The following is a 24,264-nucleotide window of genomic DNA, read 5'->3' as shown; positions in this document are numbered from 1 at the left end:
CGAATGGGCCTAGATTAAGCTAGGCTCAATTTCGCATTGTATGGATAGGTCAGCGCCCGACCGATTTCTCTAGTTGAAATTGATCTTTGATTTGTGAATGAATATATGAAGACTATGAGTCTAAATATATTGAATAAATTATCACAATTGACAAGAAATAAAAACAAATTGCTGAATTGGGTTTTGGGCTCAACATCAAATTTGTGAAAATGAGGAGAAAATCAAGTTAAGAGCTAAGAACTAAGAATTTGAGTGTGGAGAAAACTTGAAGAAAAGAGTATTTGTTAGTTTTATTTTCCTTTGTATAATGACTTGTCTACATTTGATTTTAGGGGAGCTATTTATAGCCAATTGTTTGAGATACAGGACCATGGCCCATTTAGCTTGGTTTCGAAGCTTGAATAATAATATGTGAGAAGTGCAAATTGTTGGTTGTCATGCATTTCAAATCTACATCTCTATAGTCATAATAGAAAATATATATTTTTCATTTCTATTATGATTCTCCTTTAACCTTAGATCTACAACTTTATCTTTTACGTTTCGTAGTTTTGCTGAAATCGAATCTAAATGTATTTAAGCGCTCAATTTTCATCCTCATCAATATTATTCAATTAAACTTGCACATTAGTATACATCTCTAACGACAATGACTCCTAGCTATCATAATTAAGTATTTAAAAGTCATACCAATCAAACAACTCGTAATATAACTTTAAATAACGCATTCACGCCATACAATTTATTATGCTAATATTTAAAGTAGCCAATATGGAATATTGAACACCTTTTGTAGTAGTCGCCTTTTGTCACTTAAGCCTAAAATACTCTACTTTCATTTTGTTTTTCTTTCCTTTTTCCATTTCCTCCGATGCTATTTAAAAAAATATACTCCCTCCGTTGATTGGGATTTTCACAAAGATTAAAAAAATTTATTGGAAATGAAAATATATAAGTAAATTTCCTAGTATGCCCATATTTATTATTTAATGATGTATTAAAGTGGGAGTAAATTAAAGAATTAAATAGGGATATAATAATAAATGAGTAAAAAAACATTACTTTTTATGGAAACAATCCTATATAAATGGGACATTCAAAAAAGGAAAACAAGCCTAAGCATATAGGACGGAGGGAGTATATATTATACCGCAATAAATGTGGGGTGATGAGAGGAAGAAGTGGTCGATCATTTAGCATACACCCATCTTTAATGTTGAGACGGCGCTTGCTCTTTACTCTGTAGCATACACCCATCATTATAATGTTCATATAATGAAATACCAAAAGCAATTTGAACAAATAAACACATTCCATGTTACTCGAAAATTGGCACATTGAAAAAAACATTACTCCAGAAATAAACAAAGAATCGATGACGATTAATGCATACAAAAATAGGTGAAAGCCTTAATCAAGAACGGAGGCCGGTGAAGGGATTGGCTCCCGACATGAGCGCGGGCGGATCATACTCGCACACGATGTAGACGCCGCCCTGATCATTGCAGTAAACGATGCCGCTGCATCCCACCTTCTTCGTGTTCCGCCACACCACGTTCAGGAAGTGCCCGCACTCGCACCCCTCCCTCTCCGGCGCGCACCGGCACCGCAGCTGCCTGCTGTCGTACATCTTGCTCTCGCTGAACCACCACTGCACCACGTCCCGCGGCGAGAACTCCCTGTACTTCATGAAGAAGATGTTCTCGCCGTAGGGGCTGCTCGAGTGCCTCCGGTAGTTGCAGTCCCCGCGCCGCCTCTCCGCCCACGCCTGCGCCACCGCTGCCAGCTTCGCGTCCCACGTCAGCGCCGGCATCCCCGCCGACCGCCGGAAGTCGTTGTGGGCATTCAGGTAGTCCTGCTGCTCCAGGTTCAGGGTCGGCACGAAGACCGCCGGGATCAGTCCGCCCACTTTGTTGTGGGCGGGCCGCCGCTTCCTCAGTTGCTTTTTTGGGGTGCTGTGCACGACCGTCGCCGCCGCTGATGCCGCCAAGGCGGCGGCGATTATCAGGAAAATGCACACCCTTGCCCTCGTCATCGGTCTTCCCATATTTGCCTGGAGATGTTTTTTTTTCTTTTTGTTTTTTTTTCCTAACGCATTTCTAGGAGAAAATGGATAGCGGCGTGAAAATAGAGACTATTGGCGCAAAATTTATTGGTTTTTCACATGTTCTAAAATTCATTGGTGGTTATTTTTCCTTATAATCTGATGACTGTAGAACAGAATTGATACGAGATCTGCGGAAGGAAATCAGTCCATTGAAAAGAGAATCGAAGAAATTATAATATGTATTTCTGATGAATATAACATAACACCTAACAATTCATTTGGATAAATTCAGAGTCCTTGACATAATATAGTCAAAAAGGAATTTCATAGAAGCAAACAGAGTAGAAGATTTATAGTAAAATGAGAGAGGTGGGTAGCTAGTAAGCAAAGATAGTGTCATACAAGGTTGTCCAGTTCCAATTATCCCAGAGCTCCGAATCATCAACACCATCTTCTAAAGCACCATAGTCGTCGTTGTAAGAGGCGCCTTCGTTGATAGGGCTCTCTTCCTTTACAACGTAGCTTTCATAGTCGGCCTCATTGTTGTAACCAAATTCGGCAAGCCAGCTCTGGGAATCTCCATTTTGTTTGTAGTCTTGGTTCTTGGCGGTATAATCTTCAATATGGTCGTATGTCAGGTAATAGGAATCGTCGTAGGATCCATCATCATCATCGCTGCTGCCCAACCAACAAAGACAGCAGGATCCATAGTCTTGCCTCCAACACCAACAAGATTGCAGCATCTTACAATCAGACATGTAAGAGAAGCGTAGCTGAGGATGTTGTGATCATGAGCCCCAAGTGGGAGAATCCCAGACATTATTAAAGAGGATTATCCGAAAGGAATCGTATAACTTTACACACAAAATATAACTTATCCTCGGCATCTTCAGGAAACAAATCAACTTTTTTCCCTCAAATCGACCGTGGCAATCGGCGTAAACTTAGACCTATGTGAAATTAAATTTTACCAAGAACTAATTTGGCATCGCAACATGCGTGTTGATTAGTGGCAATGGCAATGGCAATGGAACGATCTTGGCGTTAAATGACCCAATTACAGTTACACGAGAAAGGATGTTTAGAAAAATAACATCAATCATCTTTTAAAAGAAAGTTACCTAATCAAAAAATTACTACTCCCATTATTCTGCTCAATGAAGCTACTACCGTTCAATAAAAGTAAATGATGGCATAATCAGTCAAAGAACACAACATATTTCACAAACTACTCGAGACTTCTTCTCCACCATTTCATTCACCACTTGATCTAAACGGTTGGCAATAAATCACCACACATAAAAGTTTGTAGTCTGCAAAGACAAACTTCTTGAAGTCACAGCTAAAGACAACAGTATAGTTTTAATACCTCACAAATTGACAACACAAGTGTAGAGCATATAGAGAGACGGTACATAAATCCCAAGTTAGTGTTCCACATTATGAATGCTTTCAAGGAGACTCGCTGCCTCGGGGCGACCGTACTGGATCATCATCCTCAACAGGGCTTCTGTCCTCTCTTGGGCTGGGGCTGCGATTGCGGCCATTTTCCTCATAAGGACTCTCATCATACCTCCTAGCTGCAGGACTCACAGGGCTACGGCTAGTCTCCTTTGGGCTATCACTATTGTACCCGTCTTGCTCAGTCTCCACCCTGCCTCTGCTAGGTGAAGCACTTCGCTCTCTAGGCGCATCTCTATCAGGTGTTGGGCTGAGCTTCCTTGATTTAGTAGGAGAAGCGTCTCTCTTAAGATCTGGGCTTTCACCACGTGGACTTCTTGACCTCCTTTCTTTATAATCAGCATCACGTCCTCTTCTGGCGGCAGGGGACCTTGACCGGCTGAACACAAATTATAACATTCAGTCCAAAAGGCCCAAGAGTAACCGATCATACTTAAAAATAGCTCAAGATCCCATAACTTAAATAGTGAAAATGCCAAATGCTCAAACCTGTAACTGCGGCTTCTGCTGAAGCTTCTACTCCTACTGCGGCCACCACGGCGAGGAGAACGTGACCTTACAGGAGATCGCGAGTAACTTCGACCACGTCCGCTACTGCAGCACAAACCAAGTCAAGGAGGACTAGATGAGATGAATCATGTTAATTTAAACAAGATCTAGCCTTACAATGGTCAGGACAGAACAGCCCAGGAAACTTACCAACTTGAAGCATAAAACATGAGACAAATACAAGCAACACAATGGGGGGAAGGGGGGGGGATGATTTATCAATTCCTGAAAGCCAGCAAAATTCATACCTAAGCTTCTTAGGACTGTTTTGGCAGTTCCTCTCAATGTGACCTCTTTCCCCACAGCGGTAACACTTATTCTTCCAGTCTCCAGCTTTGCAATCACGAGCCCAGTGACCATCGATGCCACAATTGAAGCAGCGGCCAGAACCTGGAGCAGGACCCCTGCCCACATACTCCCGAACCCCTCCAGGCCCACGTGGCACCTATATTTGTATCATGCACTGTCAGAGGCAATAATAAAGTCCACGAGTTCTATCTCAAATAAGTTTCTAAAAACAGCTCAGTCGAAAATTTCAGGCAGGTATTGCTGGCAACATGGTATTCTACTATAAAGCCTAAATTAAGTGCAAATAAATAACGGTTGGTGCAGCCACACCTCAAGGTGAGGCACTGCTAAACCACTCCAAATATTACGCATCTGAAGTTGAGTTAGTGAAATTTAATACACATCTTCTGCATGAGGCAGTTGCCTTGAGGTGCTGGTGCAGTGAGTTTGGCTCAGGAGGTGCATGTAATTTAAAAGTCAGCTGTAATTTCCTTTTTACAAGTCAACCACAATTTAATGTCTCTTCTTATAAAATCAAAAGCTCATAGATATTTATATCTAAAACTAAACAGCCCATTCAAATAATTATATTGTAACGCTAAATTAATGTATTAAAAGTATAAATAAATAAAAAATTGCATGATAGAAAAAACAGTCACACGGCTCACACCAGACAATTCACACGACCAATTCTCTCATCTCCAGAACAACGCACTCTTTGATTAGATAATTTGGTGTTTTTGAGATACTTTGAATTTTCGTTTTGATTATTTTAAACCTATAAACCAATAATTTATAGTATATTTTTTATTGATATATATTGTTTTATATCTTTTTGTAATTATTGAGATTTTTTTTTGTCTTCCATGTGAGGCTCACGACTCGCACGCTTACCACCTTGCCTCGCCAAGGCAAAATGCCTCAGCTCCGCAGCTCCACCTTAATCTTTCCACAACATTGCAAAAAAACAGACATGGATCATCACGAGTTCATCCCGAAAAACAGCAGCTGTATCTCAAAAGGCAGCTTTTATATCTTCATCACACAGGTATAAGACAAGGAAAAAGAAATGCAATTGTCTCATGATCGCAGGCATAACAAGAAGGTAAAAAGTGACTTACACCCTTGGCAAATTCCACAATAATGCGGCGTCCATCCACATCTCGACCATCCAGGTTATATCTAGCATCATCAGCATCACGTGGATCACTGAATTCCTGAGCAAGTCAAGAAGAAAAAATCCCAACAAGAAACCCACATTGTGTGATTTGAGAAACATGTGATCAACTGATCTTAAGATGAAGGTTAATGTATTTAAAAAACACCGAGAGAGATGGTACATACAACAAAGGCGTAGTCTCGCTTCATATCCACATCGCGTACTCTGCGGAAACGGTTTCCAGAAACAGTAAGGCCATCAAAACTACTTACGTACTGCAGTGCATGAAACTTGGTCCTCAAGACGAACTAAACACCAGTTTGATTGTGGCAAATTCCATAAAAACATGCAAAGACAACATAGAAAATCGCCAAAGGCTTCTAACAATCGGCAAGAAATTCCACCAAGTCCACCCTCTCACCATTGACCACCAGGTCAGGCATAGTCCACCCTCCCACCATTGACCACCAGGTCAGGCAAAGGCTCAGAAACCTTCAATAGAATCATTAAAGTCAAACTCAAAGGAACCTAAGACGCATTTTTTTCCTTCACAAAAAACAAGATCACAATGATGCCCAAGCAACAACCATGCCTGGAAAGCAACTATGCTCTTAGTAAGAGGTGGGAAGCGAAGCTATACCCCATATAGCAGACCTCTGATGTAGTACAATGATAGAGGGAGAATAAACCAAAAATAGATATTCTTGGACATGCTTAGTTCAGGAAACTCATACGAGATATGGAATAAATATCACCAGATACAAATTCAAGTGAGACAAGAGTAACCATTTTCACTTTCTTTGTTTCCCCTGTACAAAAGGATTAAAAATGGACATAGCAAAATCTTTTGCAGAAGGTACAAGAATCTGATTGAATATTAAGTTGAATAACATTTATATGACTAGGAAAGAAATAATCACACACAAAGTTCCAGCATTAAGCAGGGAGCTACAGGTATCAGTACAAGTATAAGCAACCACAAAGTACAGAAAAAAAAATATATGAAGTAAAAATCTTAAAATTCTCAAGGAAGAGCTAAACAGTAGTAAGGAAAAGTGAAAAGTGAAATAAATTCAACGAGGATATGATAACAAAGGGCCAATTAATTACCTGCCATATCTACTAAACACATGCTCAAGATCGCGAGATCGGGTCCGTGAGGACAAGTGACCAACATAGAGGCGAGTAGTGCTCCCATATCTGTCCTCGTAACGTGGCATTGTACAGCTGCAGATTCAAATTGAGACTTATTAGACCCCAAGAAAAGATGTGCCATTTTGCACAAATATTGATTGGAGGCTTTACATAAGAAAGGTAAAAGATAAAACAAGTTCCAAAATCACTTCACAAGGTAAAGAATGAATAAACCGTAGTTTAATACATCACTGTGATCCTTCAAAATAAAAAAAGGATACGAGCTTTTCCACCCAATTACACTAACACTGCAAAGGTTCCATTTTCACTTCTGTTCTCTCTCTCTCTTCGTTTTTATTTTTTATTATATTTTTTGGGGGGTGGGAGGCGTTTACCCTCCGATGGGTGACACAAAATCAAATTAATCATAAAACCGTGTTTCAAACACCATGGCACACAGTCACATATTATAACGCCCGAAAACCAAGTAGATATTAGAGGAAGAAAAGGGAAATTCAGTAGCCACAGGTCCACAGTTGTGCAACAGAAGCAAATCCAGTCCCCCAATCGAACAATTTGAGGAATAATATAAATCTAAACGCCGGATTGAGTTTAACACACAACAAGAACATCAAAACACAGTACAGCAAGAAGGAAATAAAAATAAACAAAATCAATTCAACAAATAACGAATTATTGAAAAATAAAAACTAAAACACACATTTTGAAAAAGAATTTATTTATGCATAGGGCTGACAGAAGCATGAATCCAACCTTGTAATTCAAAATTCCGAACTTGAAACTGCAACCCTAATTTTTAAGGACAGCGTAAAAGGGGAACAGACGAGATCTCGACGTCCTTTTATAGTGAATAACCGACTTATTTAAACGGCTAAGATTTGATGGTTGAATCGGAGGGTGCAGAAATCATGGTTGGTGGGTTTGTGTTGGATCACTTGGATTGAAGGCCCCATATTTTGGACTATACGATTAAATATGGTAATCCTTTGGCCCTATCAAGGTAAATCAGTCATTAATTGAATTATTATCATGTACTTCGTCCCTGTCAAATATTAATTTTTTTTATTTTAATACGCTTTTAAAATTAACCTTTTCTTTTATTTATATATACTAGTACGTCTCATATGCAATGCCAGGAAATATTATACTATGTGTTACAAATTTAGTATTTTATTAATAAATATAAATATTTTTAAATTTATTACATCTATATATTATATAAAATATCAGTTTAACGGTAATATTTTACCGCCATATTTTCTCTATCCCACGTCTAATTATGATTCTCTCTCTCACACGATTCAAATCTCAATATTTGAAACTCTCTTCATCAAACTTCTCCAGTTGAGCTATGTTTACTATCTTCTTCAATTCAATTCTTGTGAAGGTTGAGCTCGAATTGATCTTTCGATGTAGCTTTTACATTGATGATTGAATCGAATTTTCTCTCTCTTTCCCCCTCTTTTTCTTGGGGTGTCCTCCTGAGTTATTGATAACACTCATGTTTCCATGATTTTTAATGTTCTTATTATGTTAATTTTATAGGAAATTGAGTGTTTGATGATTGTTTTGTGCTTAAATTGCTTTATATTGTGAAATATGTTACTTGCTCGTACTTTGATGAATTTTACAGAAATATGAAGTTCGAATTTGGACTGTTGATCTTAATGAAAGTTGTAGTTCGTCTCGATACGAGTTCGTAGGCTCAAACGGTTCGTAAATCCGAGTTCGGACGAGAAAGATATGGCCGAAACAAGAAAGTCACGCGCAGCAGTAAATAGTGCCCGACGGGAATTTCCGAATTTTCGGGATTTTGCGGGATTTTCGGATTTTATCAGTATTTTCGAGCTCTATACTGTATTTATCCCCTGTGCCTATATATAGGTCCTCTTTTGACCTATTCAGGGTTCCTTTTTGAGTTCCCAACTTTTATTTTTCAATTTCATAGCTTTAAAATTTATTTCTTTCCAGTTTTTTTCTGCTTGCATTGGATTTCCACAAGATTGAAGATTCAAGCTGCTACATTCGTTCTTATTCAGTTTTTATATAATTTAGTTTTTATAATTGCATTCTTTTTAATTATGTTTATGTTTTATTTCAGTATGTGGCTAGTTTCGTTTAGCTGATTCTAGGGTTTGTAAATAGTTGATTGAATTTATGTGATTTATTTGTTAATACATTTGTGCCTTCCAATTTATTATTCATAATTCCTGGTGCTTGATTTCTTGTGGATTATCTGGCGAATAATTTGCATGTGTAGCTATTCGGTTTGAGACCTAGCGGAGATAACTGTTTAGCGGATTCAGGAATGTATGATATGATTTTAACCTTGAGACCTAGCGGGGATAGGTGGATCATAGGGAGCTATTCTTAGGAGCTATTGGGAGTTAGTAGATTTTCTTGAGACCTAACGGAGATAGATAATTTACTAATCTACGATCGTTGCTGCTCTAGCGAGAGTGATTGATTAATTAAGTGATCTCTCATCATAACTGGATTAAATTGGTACATATGATTAATAGATTAATTGCATAGATTTAATTAATGAATTTACTGCCCTAGGATCAGTTGTCTTTTATTAATTGAGTTTTCTATCCTATTTTATTTGGTTTGTTTTGATTTAAGTTATCTACTCCATTCTTATTTGTGATTGCCTGAATATTACTAGGGTTTAGTTAGGATTACTTAAGGTGATTCGTCATAATAGTCCCTGTGGATACGATACTTTGCTTGTTGTTTATGTGCTACAATTATACTGTTTAGTTGCAGTTTTTGTTGCTATAATAATAGTGATCAACTTTTTGGCGCCGTTGCCGGGGACTATTTAGAATTTACTTTAATATTTCTGATTAGACTTAAGCATTATTTCAGGCGTTGTAAGTTTAATTTTATTTTTAGTTTTTAAATTTTTGTTTCTGATTTTTGTTTGTTGTCTCATGAGTGTATGATCACGAGATCCAAAGGAAAATAACATCTTGTACCTTTGAACTTGGAAATCGAAAAGCAGCACAAAAGAGACAACCGCGAAAAGAAGAAGCAAGCAATGGCAGAGCAACAGAATAATATGGATCTTGAAACACTTGTGCGAGCAGTGACAAACCTTCAGAGGCAGCTAGATGAAGAGAGAGAGGAGAACAGGCGCAACCGGGCTCCTCCACCAGAGCCACCACTGAATCACATGTATCAGCCTCGGGTTGATCAATTTCAAGGAGGCAGATGGGGACCAACTGTGCAGGCTACCACATTCGAGCTGAAGCCGGGATTGATAAACATGGTGCAAGCTCGACAGTTTAGTGGAACAGCTTCTGAAAACCCGCATGCTCACATCACTCAGTTTCTAGATATCTGCAACACTATTAAGCAGAATGGAGTGCCACCAGATGCCATCAGAATGAAGATGTTTGGATTCTCTCTCAGGGACAGAGCGAATGAGTGGTTCAAGAGTTTGGACAGAGGTGCTATTACTGGATGGGAGGAGTTGTGTAGAGCTTTCCTGGCAAAATACTTTCCTGTTTCTAAAGCTCATAAAATCATTGCGGAGATTTCTCACTTTTCCCAGCTAGGAGATGAGACCATTCATGATGCCTGGGAAAGATTTCGTGAGCTGCTCAGGAACTGTCCACAACATGGTTTTATGGAGGATCAGCAAATCATTCACTTTTATAATGGTTTGACTGGTCTAACAAAAAGTATGGTGGATGCTACTGCAGGTGGATGTCTTCTCCATAGAAATACAAGGGAGGCTTATCGTGTGATAGAAGAGATGGCCTCCAACAGTTATCAATGGCCGAATGACAGAAATTCTACGAGAATAATTGCAGCCGTGCATGAGGAGAGATATGATTTTAAGGAGAAATATGAAGCTCTTCAAAAGCAGTATGAGTTGGAGATAAAAGCATTGCTAGCTAAAATTCCTCAGCAGCCGAGTTTATCTGATGTGTCACAGTTTGAAGATGCTAATTATGTCCAGCAGCAGTACCAATTCAATAGACCAAACTATCAGGGACATCAGGGCGGAAATCCACCGTATCATCCCAATAATAGGAATCATCCAAATTTTTCCTATTCAAATCCCAACAATGTTGTGCAGCCTCCACCTGGGTTTTCTGTGTCTAGTGGAGGAGTTATAAATGAGCCGAAGAAGGGATCGCTTGAGGATATGATGCAGCAGATTTTAACAGAGGTGTCTAGTATGAAGACAACTGTTAATACAAGGATGACCAATTTGGAGTCTCAAGTGGGTCAAATTGGAAATAATTTTTTAGCATTGTCCAAGCAAGTGCAGATATTGGAGACTCAAGTTGGTCAGATGGCCAACCAAGCAGCTGCGCAGCACAAGCCAGGCCAATTTCCTAGCAACACTCAGTTCAATCCGAAGAGCCAACATCAACAGCCTCAGCAAAATCAGCAATGTCATTCCATCCGGGTGGTTGATAATTCAGTTGAGGATGAAGGTATTTCTGTTTCTCCCCCTCTTCCATTCCCGAGGCCAAGATTAGATGAGCAAAGCTCCAAATTTTTGGAGACATTTAAGAAGTTGGCTGTGAATATTCCTTCCGTGGAGATCTTGAGAAACAAGCCAAATAAGGTGCAAATTGTGAAGGCTGTGATGGAAAAGAAGAGTGCATTCAATGAATTTGAGGAGGTGCTCGCAGTGAAGGAGTATCAGTTGGCTCCAAAGAGAGAAGATCCGGGCAGCTTCAATATTCATGTGAAGATTGGAAAGTCATTGTTTGAGAAAGTGATGTGTGACACTGGAGCAAGCATAAATGTCATGCCTCTCAAAGTGTATAGGAAGTTGCAGCTGGGGGATTTGAAGCCAACTAACAAGATAATTCAGCTTATTGATAAGTCTTGCTCTAAACCTCTAGGAATTGCGGAAGATGTGCTTGTGAAGGTGAGTGATTTTTTCTTCCCAGTCGACTTTGTAGTGTTGGATATTCCGAAGGATCCAAAGATGCCTTTGCTGTTAGGGAAACCTTTCATTACCACATGTGGAGCAAAGCTAGATATGCAAAGGGGGACGATGACTTTGGGAGCCTATGGGAAAACTGTGATTTTCAAGAAACCTCCACCAAAGGAAGTTCCCCAGAATGAAGTGGTTAATTTGGCTGACAGTTTTCTAGCAAATTCGGAGGATGAAGAGGTTGAGAAGAATGAGCTGCCCAAGTATGAAGCCAAGAAAAAGACTCCACAACCAAAAGAAGTTCTGACTTTTGAGATGTGTTTGTTTTTGGAGCATGATGGGGGGTCTTTGAAAACCCATACTCCCAAGAAGAAGAAAGTGAAATTTCGGATTTTTCGGAACAAGAATGAGAAGGGGGCAATGCTTGTGGAGGATGTTCGAGCCAAGAGAAGTGTTTTGGTGGAGAGAGCACCCAAGAGTAGAAAAACTTTCCAATGGTTAGAGTGCTGTTTCCGACCTCCATGAATTTTTGAGGTATCGTCGAGCTCTAGACGTTAAATTAAGCACTTGTTGGGAGGTAACCCAACCGTTTTTATTTTGTTTTTCTTTCTTTTAGTTTCATTTTGTTTCTTTTTGTTTTGTTGTTTTGTTTGGGGTTTTAGTGCAGTGTTGAGCTTGGAAGATGAGGGAACTCGCGCTTTGTTCATACTACCACCATGGAGCATGTTTTTCTGTGAGTAGTGACACACATATCATCATCCCTCCAAACTTATTTTCGAACTTATGTTCTGTAATAAGTTTGGGGGAGGGGGGTGAGAGTAGATATGTGTATCACTTTTATCTTTTTGTTGGCTTTATTGTTTATCCTGCTTGGTTGGTGGTGTGTGATTGTTAGCTCCATTAGATTTCTGGTGAGATGTCAATGATGATTTCTGTGGAAAAAAAAATTTGGAGTTTGATTTTCTTTGATGATTTAAGCATAATTGGAACTAATTTGCATAATTCTAGAGTGATTTTGACCTTGACTTTTAGACGTTGAATAAACCTGTGAGATTTTGAGCCATAGCTGTTTATCATACACAGTTTATTCTTTGTTGTGAGTTTTGTCATACATGTGGTGATCTTCTAGAACTTGTCATGGTTTCTGTATCGAGGTTGCTGTGTGCCTAGGATTAGGAGATGATTTTAGGCCATCTTTTGTTAGCCACATTATTATCCCAAACACTGTCCTTAATGAAAAAAAAAATTATCCTTTGTTATCCACTTTGAGCCTATTTAGCTTTTATTATTTTGCTGGATGATAGGGGGTGATGTAGTATATGGGAATATTTTTGTGGTGAATATCATAGTGGTTCATGAAAAAAGAAGGGATGATATTATGATACTATTTACTCTTATGAGCTCTAGAAAAGTTGTGGAAAGAAAAGAAAAAAAAAGTTGTTCAAGAAAAAGAAGAAAAAAAAGAAGAAAAAAAAAAAAGAAAAAGAAAGAGAAAAAAATATAAAGTCGAGTGTATATTGAGACATTTGTTAGAAAATCGACTTTGTTTGTTAGAAATAAATTGAGAGCATAAAATAGTGTTTAGTTCTGCTTTGTGATGATTAAATCCCTTGAGTTGTGTTGATTATGGTGGCATAGTTGGGAGGAAGATGGAATTTATTCCATACTTGATTAGTGAAGTTATAAGGTGTTAGTGTTCTTGATATATTTTTGAGTCACTTAGCCTATATTTCCCTACCTTAACCAATGTCCCTACATTATAACCCAAAGAAAAAGACCTTTTTGATCTTAGTCCTGGCACACTTTTAGCGATGGAGATTGTAGACGATTGGCAAGCTTATGGTAAGTGATCTATATTGCATTGAATTCGATGAGAGCATACACGTCCTATATATTCCATCAATTTGAGAGTTGAGTGATACACATACCTTGTCAGATTCAATTGTTTGGAATGTCAAGGTTGATTTTGCTATAGGTTGTGTTTATTGGTGAATTTTGTGCTTAATTATTGAGGATTTGAGAATTCTATCATTCTTTATCTTTCGGAGGCATTGATGAGCTAGATTTCTTACCCATTCGTGTTATTAATTGTGTTCTTCTCATTATTCGAGGACGAACAATGGCTTAAGTTTGGGGGAGTTGATAACACTCATGTTTCCATGATTTTTAATGTTATTATTATGTTAATTTTATAGGAAATTGAGTGTTTGATGATTGTTTTGTGCTTAAATTGTTTTATATTGTGAAATATGTTATTTGTTCGTACTTTGATGAATTTTACAGAAATATGAAGTTCGAATTTGGACTGTTGATCTTAATGAAAGTTGTAGTTCGTCTCGATACGAGTTCGTAGGCGCAAACGGTTCGTAAATCCGAGTTCGGACGAGAAAGATATGGCCGAAACAAGAAAGTCGCGCGCAGCAGTGAATAGTGTCCGACGGGAATTTCCGAATTTTCGGGATTTTGCGGGATTTTCGTATTTTATCAGTATTTTCGAGCTCTATACTGTATTTATCCCCTGTACCTATATATAGGTCCTCTTTTGATCTATTCAGGGTTCCTTTTTGAGTTCCCAACTTTTATTTTTCAATTTCATAGCTTTAGAATTTATTTCTTTCCAGTTTTTTTCTGCTTGCATTGGATTTCCACAAGATTGAAGATTCAAGCTGCTACATTCGTTCTTATTCAGTTTTTATATAATTTAGTTTTTATAATTGCATTCTTTTTAATTATGTTTATGTTTTATTTCAGTATGTCTGGCTAGTTTCGTTTAGCTTATTCTAGGGTTTGTAAATAGTTGATTGAATTTATGTGATTTATTTGTTAATACCTTTGTGCCTTCCAATTTATGATTCATAATTCCTGGTGCTTGATTTCTTGTGGATTATCTGGCGAATAATTTGCATGTGTAGCTATTCGGTTTGAGACCTAGCGGAGATAACTGTTTAGCGGATTCAGGAATGTATGATATGATTTTAACCTTGACACCTAGCGGAGATAGGTGGATCATAGGGAGCTATTCTTAGGAGCTATTGTGAGTTTGTAGATTTTCTTGAGACCTAACGGAGATAGATAATTTACTAATCTACGATCGTTGCTGCTCTAGCGAGAGTGATTGATTAATTAAGTGATCTCTCATCATAACTGGATTAAATTGGTACATAGGATTAATAGATTAATTACATAGATTTAATTAATGAATTTACTGCCCTAGGATCAGTTGTCTTTTATTAATTGAGTTTTCTATCCTATTTTATTTGGTTTGTTTTGATTTAAGTTATCTACTCCATTCTTATTTGTGATTGCCTGAATATTACTAGGGTTTAGTTAGGATTACTTAAGGTGATTCGTCATAATAGTCCCTGTGGATACGATACTCTGCTTGCTGTTTATGTGCTACAATTATACTGTTTAGTTGCAGTTTTTGTTGCTATAATAATAGTGATCAGTTATTTATAGACAGCTCTAAAGAATAGATCCGTTGGTGGAGATCTTCTTCTTCGAATCATGCCGTTGTGAGATAACGTCTTAATCTGCTCAGGTTCTCTGCCTCCTTTCTTCTTTGATGAATGGATAAATGATCTTCTTGTCATTTGGTACGGATGCTGCAGGCTTTTACACAAGAGAAGAAATTCCTTCTCTTAAAGTCAATACCTCTGTCTTCTTCAAAAAAAGCAGCATGTTTTAAAGGTTATCCACGTGGTCTTCTCAACTTCAGTTGAAGCGAATGCCATGACTCGTAGATTCCACAATTGTTTCTGATGCAGTTTCTTGCAATTGAGAGCTTTTAGTTGAGTCTGCATCTCTTAGTGCGTTCTGGACTTGTGCATAGCCTTCAGTCGGGCAAGTCTTCAGTTGAGCTGACATCTTCAGTCATCATTGCTTTCACTATTCAGTCTAGCTATTCAAGAGACTCAATAGCTAAATTGTGTCTTTTTATGGTTTTGGTATCATCAAAACATAAGGGTTAGATCTATATTTTCATTTCCCAACATTTATCTTGAATTCTTGATCAATAATACACTTTCGATGTCGAACCACATAATTCGCTTGTATCTTGTGCTTTTTAATTCATAGTTTTGGAATATCTATTCATTGTGAATCTTACAAATCAAGATTAACAGATCCAAGAAGCAGTGGTCTTCGCCAAAGAGAGGCTTCCCATTATGGTGAATATGGAGGTTCGTATTGTGTAGCAAGAGAGGGATGCTGTGGATCGGGCCATGAAGCCGGATTACTTGGGCCCTCTCGACCTACATCCCCACGTTGGTAAACCCTAACCCTAACCCTCAGCACATAGAGGAGCATTTTTGGACTTGCTTAAAGCGGTTGTTTTTCTTGGACGACCACATTAATGTATTGACGTGGGAGCCTATTAACTATGAGTAGGACTGTCTAATTGGTTATCGGGTATTGGATAATCCATTAACTGTATCGAAATTCTCGAGTTTGGGTAACCAATAACCAAAATTTTTGGTTATTGGGTCGGTTTCGGTTAGTATTTTTAAAAAAAATTTGGGTATCGGTTAACTCGATAACCTATTCAGGTTAACCGAATACCCGAAAATTATTTAATTAATTATTTAATATATATATATATATATTATATAATATAACAATTGTTTAATTAAAAATTAGGTGAGATTCGTGAGAACCCTAACTCTAAGGGCTAAGGCAGTCCACCTCCTCACTCAGCGTCAGCCCCTGTTCCCTTCCCTCTCCCCTCTCCGACCGTCCGACGCCGTCCATCGCCTCCGTCCGAGCGCGAGTCCAGGCCGCTCCGCTACACCGTCGCTCCACACCGCCGACCGTCTACAACCCCTGTTAATTGCTCTGAGTTTATAATTGTTGATTCAGGTGCTGAGTTTGTGTCATTGTGTGTGCTGAGTTTGTAATTGCTTTGATTGAGGTGCACTATCAAATGTCCAGAATTAATTTAATCACACTCGTGTGCATGCTTGCAAATTTAGAATTTTTAGAAATTTAGAATTTTTAGTACTACGATTTGTAGTTCGTAATTTAATTCATTTATAAACAACGCAATTGAATTATTGCATTGAGTGCATTATCGCAAATTATTTGAGGCATCTTCCCAAAGTTTTTATAGCAAATTATTTGAATTTTAATTCATTTGTAGCAAATTATTTGAATTTTAATTTTTTAAATGAGTATTTCGGATACTCAAATAACCGAAGCGGTTATTGGATAACCGAACATCTTAAACGGTTTGGGTACGATTAGTGAAATATGACAACGAATCGATCGACAAACCTTAACTATGAGTGTGCGGCGAAGCACATGGACCGTTTCTTGGGCTTCACTCTGTAGAAACATATATATGGTGGAAAATGTGGAGAACAAGCCTTCTCGTATGCAAACATGCGTTATTGGTGGTGGTATGTCTTTCATTGGAACTTCCATATCTACGTTATCACTGCATTGTGCGCTACCCCATGCCAGATCATATCGATTTCACCTGCCCTACCTGCGGTTGTCTGCTTTACGGTGCTGAAAACCTTATACTACCTTGAGCTCCTCCCCCTGCCATTAATAATTTACTTTATTGTGTTAGTTTATGAGTTTCTTTATTTTTAGGAGCTCATGCAACTTTTCTCTATATTTGGGTTATGTGGCTTGGTTTTCTATGCCGCACCCGTACGTGATGGTATCTTGGTTTTCTACTTGTGAATTATGCAACTCTACTTTCCATTGTGAATTTTGAATTGAGATTACATATTATGGATAAGTGATATTGATTAGTGATTAAGAACTCTTATAATGTCGTTGCACAAAATGGTAATTAGTTTATAGAGGAAGAGACTATACATTAAAATGTGAATTATGTTTTGTAATCATATACTCTTTTTGTTCATGAAATAAACTCCTACTTACTTTTAAATATTTGCCTATGAAATAAACTCATACTTTGTTTTTTGGACAAATATACTCTCTCTTATTTTCTACATTTATTACTCTTTTATCATTCATGGGTCCACGGTCCACCCCACAACACATTTATCACTTTTATATATTCTATATTTACTACTATTTATCACTCATGGGTCTACCCCACAACACATTTATCACTTTTGGTCAACAATAAATCTATGCAGACACATTGTGGCCACCCACAAATATAATAAGGAAAATTTTGATTTTTTTTTTAATAAAAATATGATTTAGTTATTTTATTATAGTTTCTACATTATACTTTTTTAAAAATTTATTTTTAATAAAAATAAAAAAAATATATAAAAAAATTGCAAAAAAATAACTATAATGTAGAGAATATAATAAAATAACTAAATCTTATTTTTATTTTGAAAAATATGTTAAATAAATTAAATTATTTTCTATTTAGGTAAATTGCCAACATGGTTGTTTAGCATCACTCTTTGGTCAATTACCTTGTTATTTCACTCACAACACCTTTATCAACTTGCTTAATTTTCGTGCCGAACATCAAATGAGAATTTATTTCGTGGATGGAGGGAGAACAAAAGTTACTAATATGTTTATCATGTCCACTTATGTGTGTCTCAATTTACATGAAATTCATATCCTTATCCAAGACTTGTTTCATTTCATATATGGAAAAAGTTAAGCTAAAAAAATGAGAATTTTTGGGGTCCACAAATATTTTTGAACACTACATCACACTAATTAATAATTTAATTGATTTTTTCTTATATAATTGTGACCAAAAGAAAACAAAACGCTTGTAATGGGAATATTTTTGAATTCATCACATCTTTGACAACGAATTCATCATGTTTAGTTTCTATTTGCAATTCCTATTTTAAAATGGATTTGTAAGACCCTAAACAAATAATCTAAACTTCAATAATATATCTCACTCGGGGCACTAAACTCAGGTGTATAGAAACTATATTATTAGCAAATTACCAGAAAATCTTAAATGTAGTCATTTGAGTTTCAGCCTTTTCATTTCTGTAGTTTTTCCCCATGTCCAACTCTGGTAAGATTTTGGTTTGAGTTAGTTCATGATTTGAGTTTATTTGGCGACCCAATGATACCTCATCATAATATATCTTTATATTGGATAAATAAATAATTAATATATATATATATATGTACACTATTTGTCCAACTCAAAAAAATAAAATAGAAAGATATAGAAGAAATCTCGTACTATAACAATTAGAGTTTTGAGTTACTTGAGTAATGAGTATGTCGAAATATTCCAACTATACCCTTAACATAACACAAGTTGAAAAAAACTAGTAAATCTGAGAAGAAACAAGTGATGAGTGAATACAACTGTGATCACCTTCTCTTGTTCTTGCTCCCAAGCAAGAGGGCAAAATAAAACAAAACCCTAAAGAAAAACCCCAAAGCAATGGTGATCCACAAGCAGCTCCATTTGTCTATATCAGTCACCCCCGTCTGCTTGAGAATGTCCGACCCCGTGGTCAAGCACGTGGAGCTCGTGATGTTCATCCCCAGCGTCTTGCTCATCGTTTTCAGCAGGCTCAGTTTCATGGACTCCGGCACCGCCCGCAGCGGCGACCCGTCGAACACCTGAGTCCCCCTCACGAAGCATTTCGAAGGATCCTCGAACTCGTTCTGCATCACGCCTTGGTAAGGGTACTTGACCAGCGATGCGTAGTGGAACCACAACCAATACGACGGAATCCGGTCTCTGGTGATGAAGAAGCCGCTGAAGAGGACGAAATACGCCAGGATCGCCACCACCACCGTGTAGGCCATCATCAGGTTGAAGATGACGCCCGAGAGGAACGTCACGAACGAGTTCCCCGCCCAGAACGACGCCAGCACGAACGTCAGGTAGAAGAGGAACCCGGACGCGCCGCCGGCCAGCCCCACCGCCCAGTAGGTGGTGGCGGCGAAGGCCAGAGAGAGGAGCATGAGGGAAGGGATGGAGATGATGGCGTGGGAGACGACGTAGGAGGAGCGGCGGTAGGCGTTGTAGGCGGTCTCCCGCATGAAGATGTATCTCTGGAGGAGGAAGACCGGTATGGCCTCCGCGCAGGTGTAGAAGGTGGTGGACATGGCGAAGGAGAAGAAGCCGAGCCTCTCCTGGATGCCCTTGGGGGAGTTGTCCAGCTTCCAGAAGATGGTCGCCAGGATGACCCCCGTGATGATCACTGCGCCGAAGCGAGCTCCGAATAGCTCAGGCGCCCTTCTGGAGTTTGTGATTGATCGCTGCGCGATGACCATCATCTCTTTCCAGAAGGGGTTTGCGTATTTGGGGACGGAGTCGGAGTCCATATTGGAGGCGCCGGAGACGAGCTTCCCCATAGAAATGCTGGCGCTGATGGCGTCTTTGAGAGAGAGTTTTTGAGCGGCACTACTGCTCCTCATCCTCCTCCTCTGCCACGTCTTGTTGAAGCCAGCCAGACTCTCAGTGCCACCTGGCGTGGCCTCGAGCTCTCGGATGTGATCCAGGGCGAACTCGGTTTTGTCCTCGTGGACCGGGATGGGGTTCCCCTGCTCGGAGAAGAAGAGGGGGAGGGTCGCCGGAGCGCCGCTGAAGACGGTGTGGCCGCGCGAGAGGATGATGAGGCGGTCGAGGAGTTTCAGGATGCGGTAGCTGGGCTGGTGGACGGACATGATGACGATGCTGCCGCTCTGCGCGATTCTCTGCAGGACCTTCACCACCATGAAGGCGCTGGTGGAGTCCAGGCCGGAGGTGGGCTCGTCCAGGAAGAGGAGGATGGGGTCGTGGATGATGTCGGTGCCGATGGAGACGCGCCGCCTCTCGCCGCCGGAGACCCCGCGGCGGCCCTCGTCGCCGATGATGGTGTTGGCGGCGCTGCGGAGGCCGAGCTGGTCGATGAGGGCGTGGACGCGGGATCTCTTGCGGGATCTGGACATGGTTCTCGGGAGGCGGAACTCCGCCGAGAACATGAGCGTCTCCTCCACGGTGAGCATGGGGAAGAGGAGGTCGTCTTGCATCACGTAAGCGGAGATCACCTTCAGAAGCTTCGACTCCAGGGCCTCGCCGTTGAGCGTGATGGACCCTTTCAGGCTCTCCCTCGCGATGCGGTTCGCCAGGGCGTCGATCAGAGTGGATTTCCCGGACCCGCTGGCGCCGAGGACGGCCATGATCTGGCCGTCCCTCGCCTCGCCGGAGATGTCGTTGAGGAGGACCTTCATCCGGTCATCCTCCGAGTTAGAGTTAGAGTTAGTACTACTGAAGCAGGCGGGGAGGATTGATCGGCCGACTTTGACGCTGTAGGTGAGGTTGTGGAAGGAGAGGAGCAAGGGGACGGAGGGGGACACGTCGGCGACGTGGTGGCTCGGGGAGGTAGTGGTGGAGTCGCCGACGTGCTGCAGGAGCTCGCCGAGGGTGTGGGAGGAGCTGCGCTTGGGCTGGAGGTCCATGGCCTGCCTGGGGCCTAGAAAGGGCATGTCGCTGCTCATGGATTCGAAGCTGCGAGGCATTATAAGAGGAGTTGCGTTTCGGAATTGTGTATTGAGAAACAAGTAAACATTTAGTGTTGCTTTAGTTGTGTGTGTGAGAGAAAAAGGGGGTTATGTATTGTTTCGTGTGGGGATGGGCAGGAAGGATTAGGTGGGGATGTTGCACTGCCTTCAACAATTCTCTTCTTGTGTTTATGAGGGAGGAAAACGGCTCCACGTCACGTTTCTACTACCAAGTCTACCGTGAGCTTTCTTGTCTTTAATTTTATCACATCTTTTTTATAGGACATTGTGTGTGGGGATCAACTTTTAACTACTCCGTTATACTACATATATAGTCTGCGTGAGTGTTTGCAACATTCAAATATTTATTTAAGTTGAAGAATAGATTTAAATTATATATTTGTACGCAAAATATCTGGTTATTTTTTATATCCAAGTTTACTCAAGTCTTGAAAATTGCAAGTTCTATATATATTCAGTTGACTAAACAAATCAAGTATATACATCTCAAGTCTTATTCACAACACTAATCTCTCAGCTCCCTCATTTGCTTATATATATAGGAGTAGTATATTTTTTCAGTGCATATTTACGTAAATAAAGTTATTCAAATACAAGCTAAGCAACAAACTTCATAAATTGTTACATTTGTTTTCCTTATGGTCATAGAAAATGAGTTCAGCTCACTGTGTACGTACTTTATTTTGTTAGTTGCGCATCTATATATGAGATTAGTAATGATGTAATTTTCAATGTGGTGACCAAAGATTTCCTAATCTCATTGAGACACGCTAAGTAATAGTATATACTATATAGAATGTCAATGATGGGATTTTTTAAGCAACAATTAAGGTCGTCATTTTTTCGCTTTCGTGATAACATGGATTAACAGTAGGTAAGGGTGTTCATCTGCACTATCTTTCATTTTCTGATCAGCTTTCGCCAATTAATACTCATAGGTTGATTTTTATGGTCTTCTCATACGCATTTACTACTTCCTACTATGTAGTGTACACTACCAAGTTCGGTACACAAATCTTTAGTGGGGTTAATTAACACACGTATATATAGGTATAGATTATTTACTATTCCCTACTGAGTAAGGCCACCTAGCATTGGGATTTTTTTTAGGGATAAGTATCAATTTCACCCATAGCGTATAGGCCCTTATCACGTCTGACACCTTATGATCATGGAGTGTCAACTAAACCCCTTGATGAGTACAGAATTAAACTAGATGTTTGGACGGATGGAGATTTCTTTTGGTTCACCTGAGATTCTGTATGCGAGAGAGAAAAGCCTTAGAGTATTTTTGGTATAGTGAATATCGTGTGTATATTATAATGAGGATGAACTATTTATAGAGGTTACAAGGAGGGTATTACAGTAATTTCACACTAATACGCGCGTTCCGCGCACTAACTACTTAGGCCTAAGTGGATATATCCTGAAAAGGTGTCAGGTTCTTTGTCGGAACATTGTCTTTAATACCAGCTCTGGAACCGTCTCTCTGACTTAGCCTGGAGCCGCTTCTCTGATATCCACTTCTCTGGTTCGGTCTCCTCTGACTTGGTCTTCTTTGATTCGGTCTTCTCTGACTTGGTCTTCAGCTCTGGAAATTATCTGAAGATGAGTGTTCTCTGGTGCTGCCCGTCTCCTCTAATATTCTGGCTTATTTAAGTAGGCCACGTCGCACGATCTTAGATGAATACATATTTCACCCCTCATCAGCTACTCCCCCTCTTAGTATGGTCAAACGAATAATGTAAAGAGTTTGACCATATACCAGAGCTGACGTTCCCGACTGATGAGGGGTGAAATATGTATTCATCCGAGATCGTGTGTGACACCCAAATCCATTTTAAATTTACATGAAAACGCACGTGGAAAATCATGACTATAAATAGATATTTAATGTGAAAATAGAGAAATAATTATTGTATTAAAAACATTTTACTCAACATAACACTTTTAAGTATAGCTAAATTCAAAAATATTTGACTCGCCATTCGACCTTCCACGCGCCTCCGGCCTTTAAAACCTGAAAATGTTAAATATGGGATGAGCATACAGGGTACACTCAGTGTGGGAACATGCAATCATTGTCCACGTTAATAAAATGGAAACACATATGATCAATACATTCGTAACTGAAAGTCGCACGGTGGCATACCAAGGACCTTTCCGTCCTGGACCGATTAAGCCGGCCCCTAGCGACTGGTTGCAACCATAACTTTAACATAATATCGCATTGTGGCATACCAATGATCTTTCCATCCTGGACCCATTCAACGGGCCCCTAGCGATATAATTTAATGCAACTCACATATGGTAAACACACAATATTAAAATGGACAACAATTAACCACAGCATGTACTGAAATAAATCCCACACCTGAATTTGAAGTTCAACTTGAATGTTATCTTGAATAATTCAATCAAAAGTAATGTCCTTGTCGTGCGGCACCTAGTCAGATAAATTCAAATAATAAACATAAGAGCTTAATTGAACTTAAAAATAATAATAATAATAGTTTAAATCTTAAGAATTTATTATCATAAAATCATTTGAAATCATTGGTCTAAAAGAGCTTTTCTTATAAAAATATTTGGGCTCAATATTTAATTAAAACTAAATTTAAATTAATAATACAAGGCCAAATATGACATTTTTTTGTAAAATAATATGCAAATGCAAGCCTTTTGATAAAATAAATTAGTGCAATAGTTAATCAAATTATAGCCCAATCATTTAATAAACTGAGCCCATTAACCTTAACCTAAGGCCCAAGCCCATTCTAACTCTTGCCCTAACTTAAACTCACACTCCCATACTTACGCGCACACACACACAACTCACGCCTCTCACCTCCTCTCCCTCTCAGCCGCTCACTCTCTCTCGCTCTCTGCGCCCTCCTGCCGCCGCCACCGGACGGCAGCGCCGTCTCCGGAGGCCGGCGGCTCTGGCTTCCTTCCCCTTCTTCCTATCTCCCTCTCACCCCTCACTTCTCGCCCTCCTCCCTCATCTCTCTTCCTCCTCCCCTGCCCCTGTCTTCACCGTGCCCTGCCACGGCTGCCTCTCCTTCTCCGGCAACCTTCGCCACCAGCCGCCACCTTCCCCTGCCCAGCGTCGCCTTCACCGTCTATTTCCCTCCTGGCCGACAGCAGCACCACCATCGCCGCCGCCCAGCCGCCTCCTCCTTCCTGCACTGCTGCCGCCGCCCCAGCTTCCTTCCGCCAGCCGCCGCCTTCCACCAGCAACAGCGCACGGCGGCGCTATTCCACCGT

General features: G+C 39.7%; 3 protein-coding genes and 1 non-coding gene across 4 annotated transcripts; all 4 read right to left on the bottom strand.

Annotated features, from left to right (window-relative positions):
* Positions 1-1,293: 1,293 nt before the first annotated feature.
* LOC130997668 (pathogenesis-related protein PRB1-3) lies at positions 1,294-2,069 on the bottom strand. The gene has a single exon (XM_057923078.1). The coding sequence runs from the start codon at positions 2,045-2,047 to the stop codon at positions 1,415-1,417; it is 633 nt and encodes a 210-aa protein (XP_057779061.1). The 5' UTR covers positions 2,048-2,069; the 3' UTR covers positions 1,294-1,414.
* A 1,197-nt stretch (positions 2,070-3,266) lies between these two features.
* LOC130997654 (serine/arginine-rich splicing factor RS2Z32-like) lies at positions 3,267-7,586 on the bottom strand. The gene is made up of 7 exons (XM_057923051.1): positions 7,413-7,586; positions 6,615-6,731; positions 5,690-5,729; positions 5,467-5,562; positions 4,306-4,502; positions 3,998-4,102; positions 3,267-3,887 (listed from the first exon to the last, which is right to left on the bottom strand). The coding sequence occupies exons 2-7, from the start codon at positions 6,722-6,724 to the stop codon at positions 3,500-3,502; spliced, it is 936 nt and encodes a 311-aa protein (XP_057779034.1). The 5' UTR covers positions 6,725-6,731; positions 7,413-7,586; the 3' UTR covers positions 3,267-3,499.
* A 2,599-nt stretch (positions 7,587-10,185) lies between these two features.
* LOC131002106 (small nucleolar RNA R71) lies at positions 10,186-10,292 on the bottom strand. Its single transcript, XR_009094182.1, has one exon. It is a non-coding gene; the product is annotated as a small nucleolar RNA R71 (small nucleolar RNA).
* An 8,409-nt stretch (positions 10,293-18,701) lies between these two features.
* LOC130997633 (ABC transporter G family member 6-like) lies at positions 18,702-21,233 on the bottom strand. The gene has a single exon (XM_057923020.1). It carries the CDS (start codon positions 20,992-20,994, stop codon positions 18,853-18,855), a length of 2,142 nt encoding a protein of 713 aa, XP_057779003.1. The 5' UTR covers positions 20,995-21,233; the 3' UTR covers positions 18,702-18,852.
* Positions 21,234-24,264: the final 3,031 nt, after the last annotated feature.

Source organism: Salvia miltiorrhiza, chromosome 8 (assembly GCF_028751815.1).
Source record: "Salvia miltiorrhiza cultivar Shanhuang (shh) chromosome 8, IMPLAD_Smil_shh, whole genome shotgun sequence".
Classification (NCBI taxonomy): Eukaryota; Viridiplantae; Streptophyta; class Magnoliopsida; order Lamiales; family Lamiaceae; genus Salvia; species Salvia miltiorrhiza.
The sequence above is the reverse complement of the archived record's forward strand: the minus strand, read 5'-3'. Positions and strand labels throughout refer to the sequence as shown.

Excerpts from the sequence above, each read along its gene's own strand:
- LOC130997668 (XM_057923078.1), bottom strand. The coding sequence starts at position 2,047 with ATGGGAAGACCGATGACGAGGGCAAGGGTGTGCATTTTCCTGATAATC.
- LOC130997654 (XM_057923051.1), bottom strand. The coding sequence starts at position 6,724 with ATGCCACGTTACGAGGACAGATATGGGAGCACTACTCGCCTCTATGTT. Across the intron at positions 4,103-4,305 it reads AACAGTCCTAAGAAGCTTAG|TAGCGGACGTGGTCGAAGTT; the intron begins GTATGAATTTTG and ends TTTGTGCTGCAG. Across the intron at positions 3,888-3,997 it reads AGCAGAAGCCGCAGTTACAG|CCGGTCAAGGTCCCCTGCCG; the intron begins GTTTGAGCATTT and ends ATTTGTGTTCAG.
- LOC130997633 (XM_057923020.1), bottom strand. The coding sequence starts at position 20,994 with ATGCCTCGCAGCTTCGAATCCATGAGCAGCGACATGCCCTTTCTAGGC.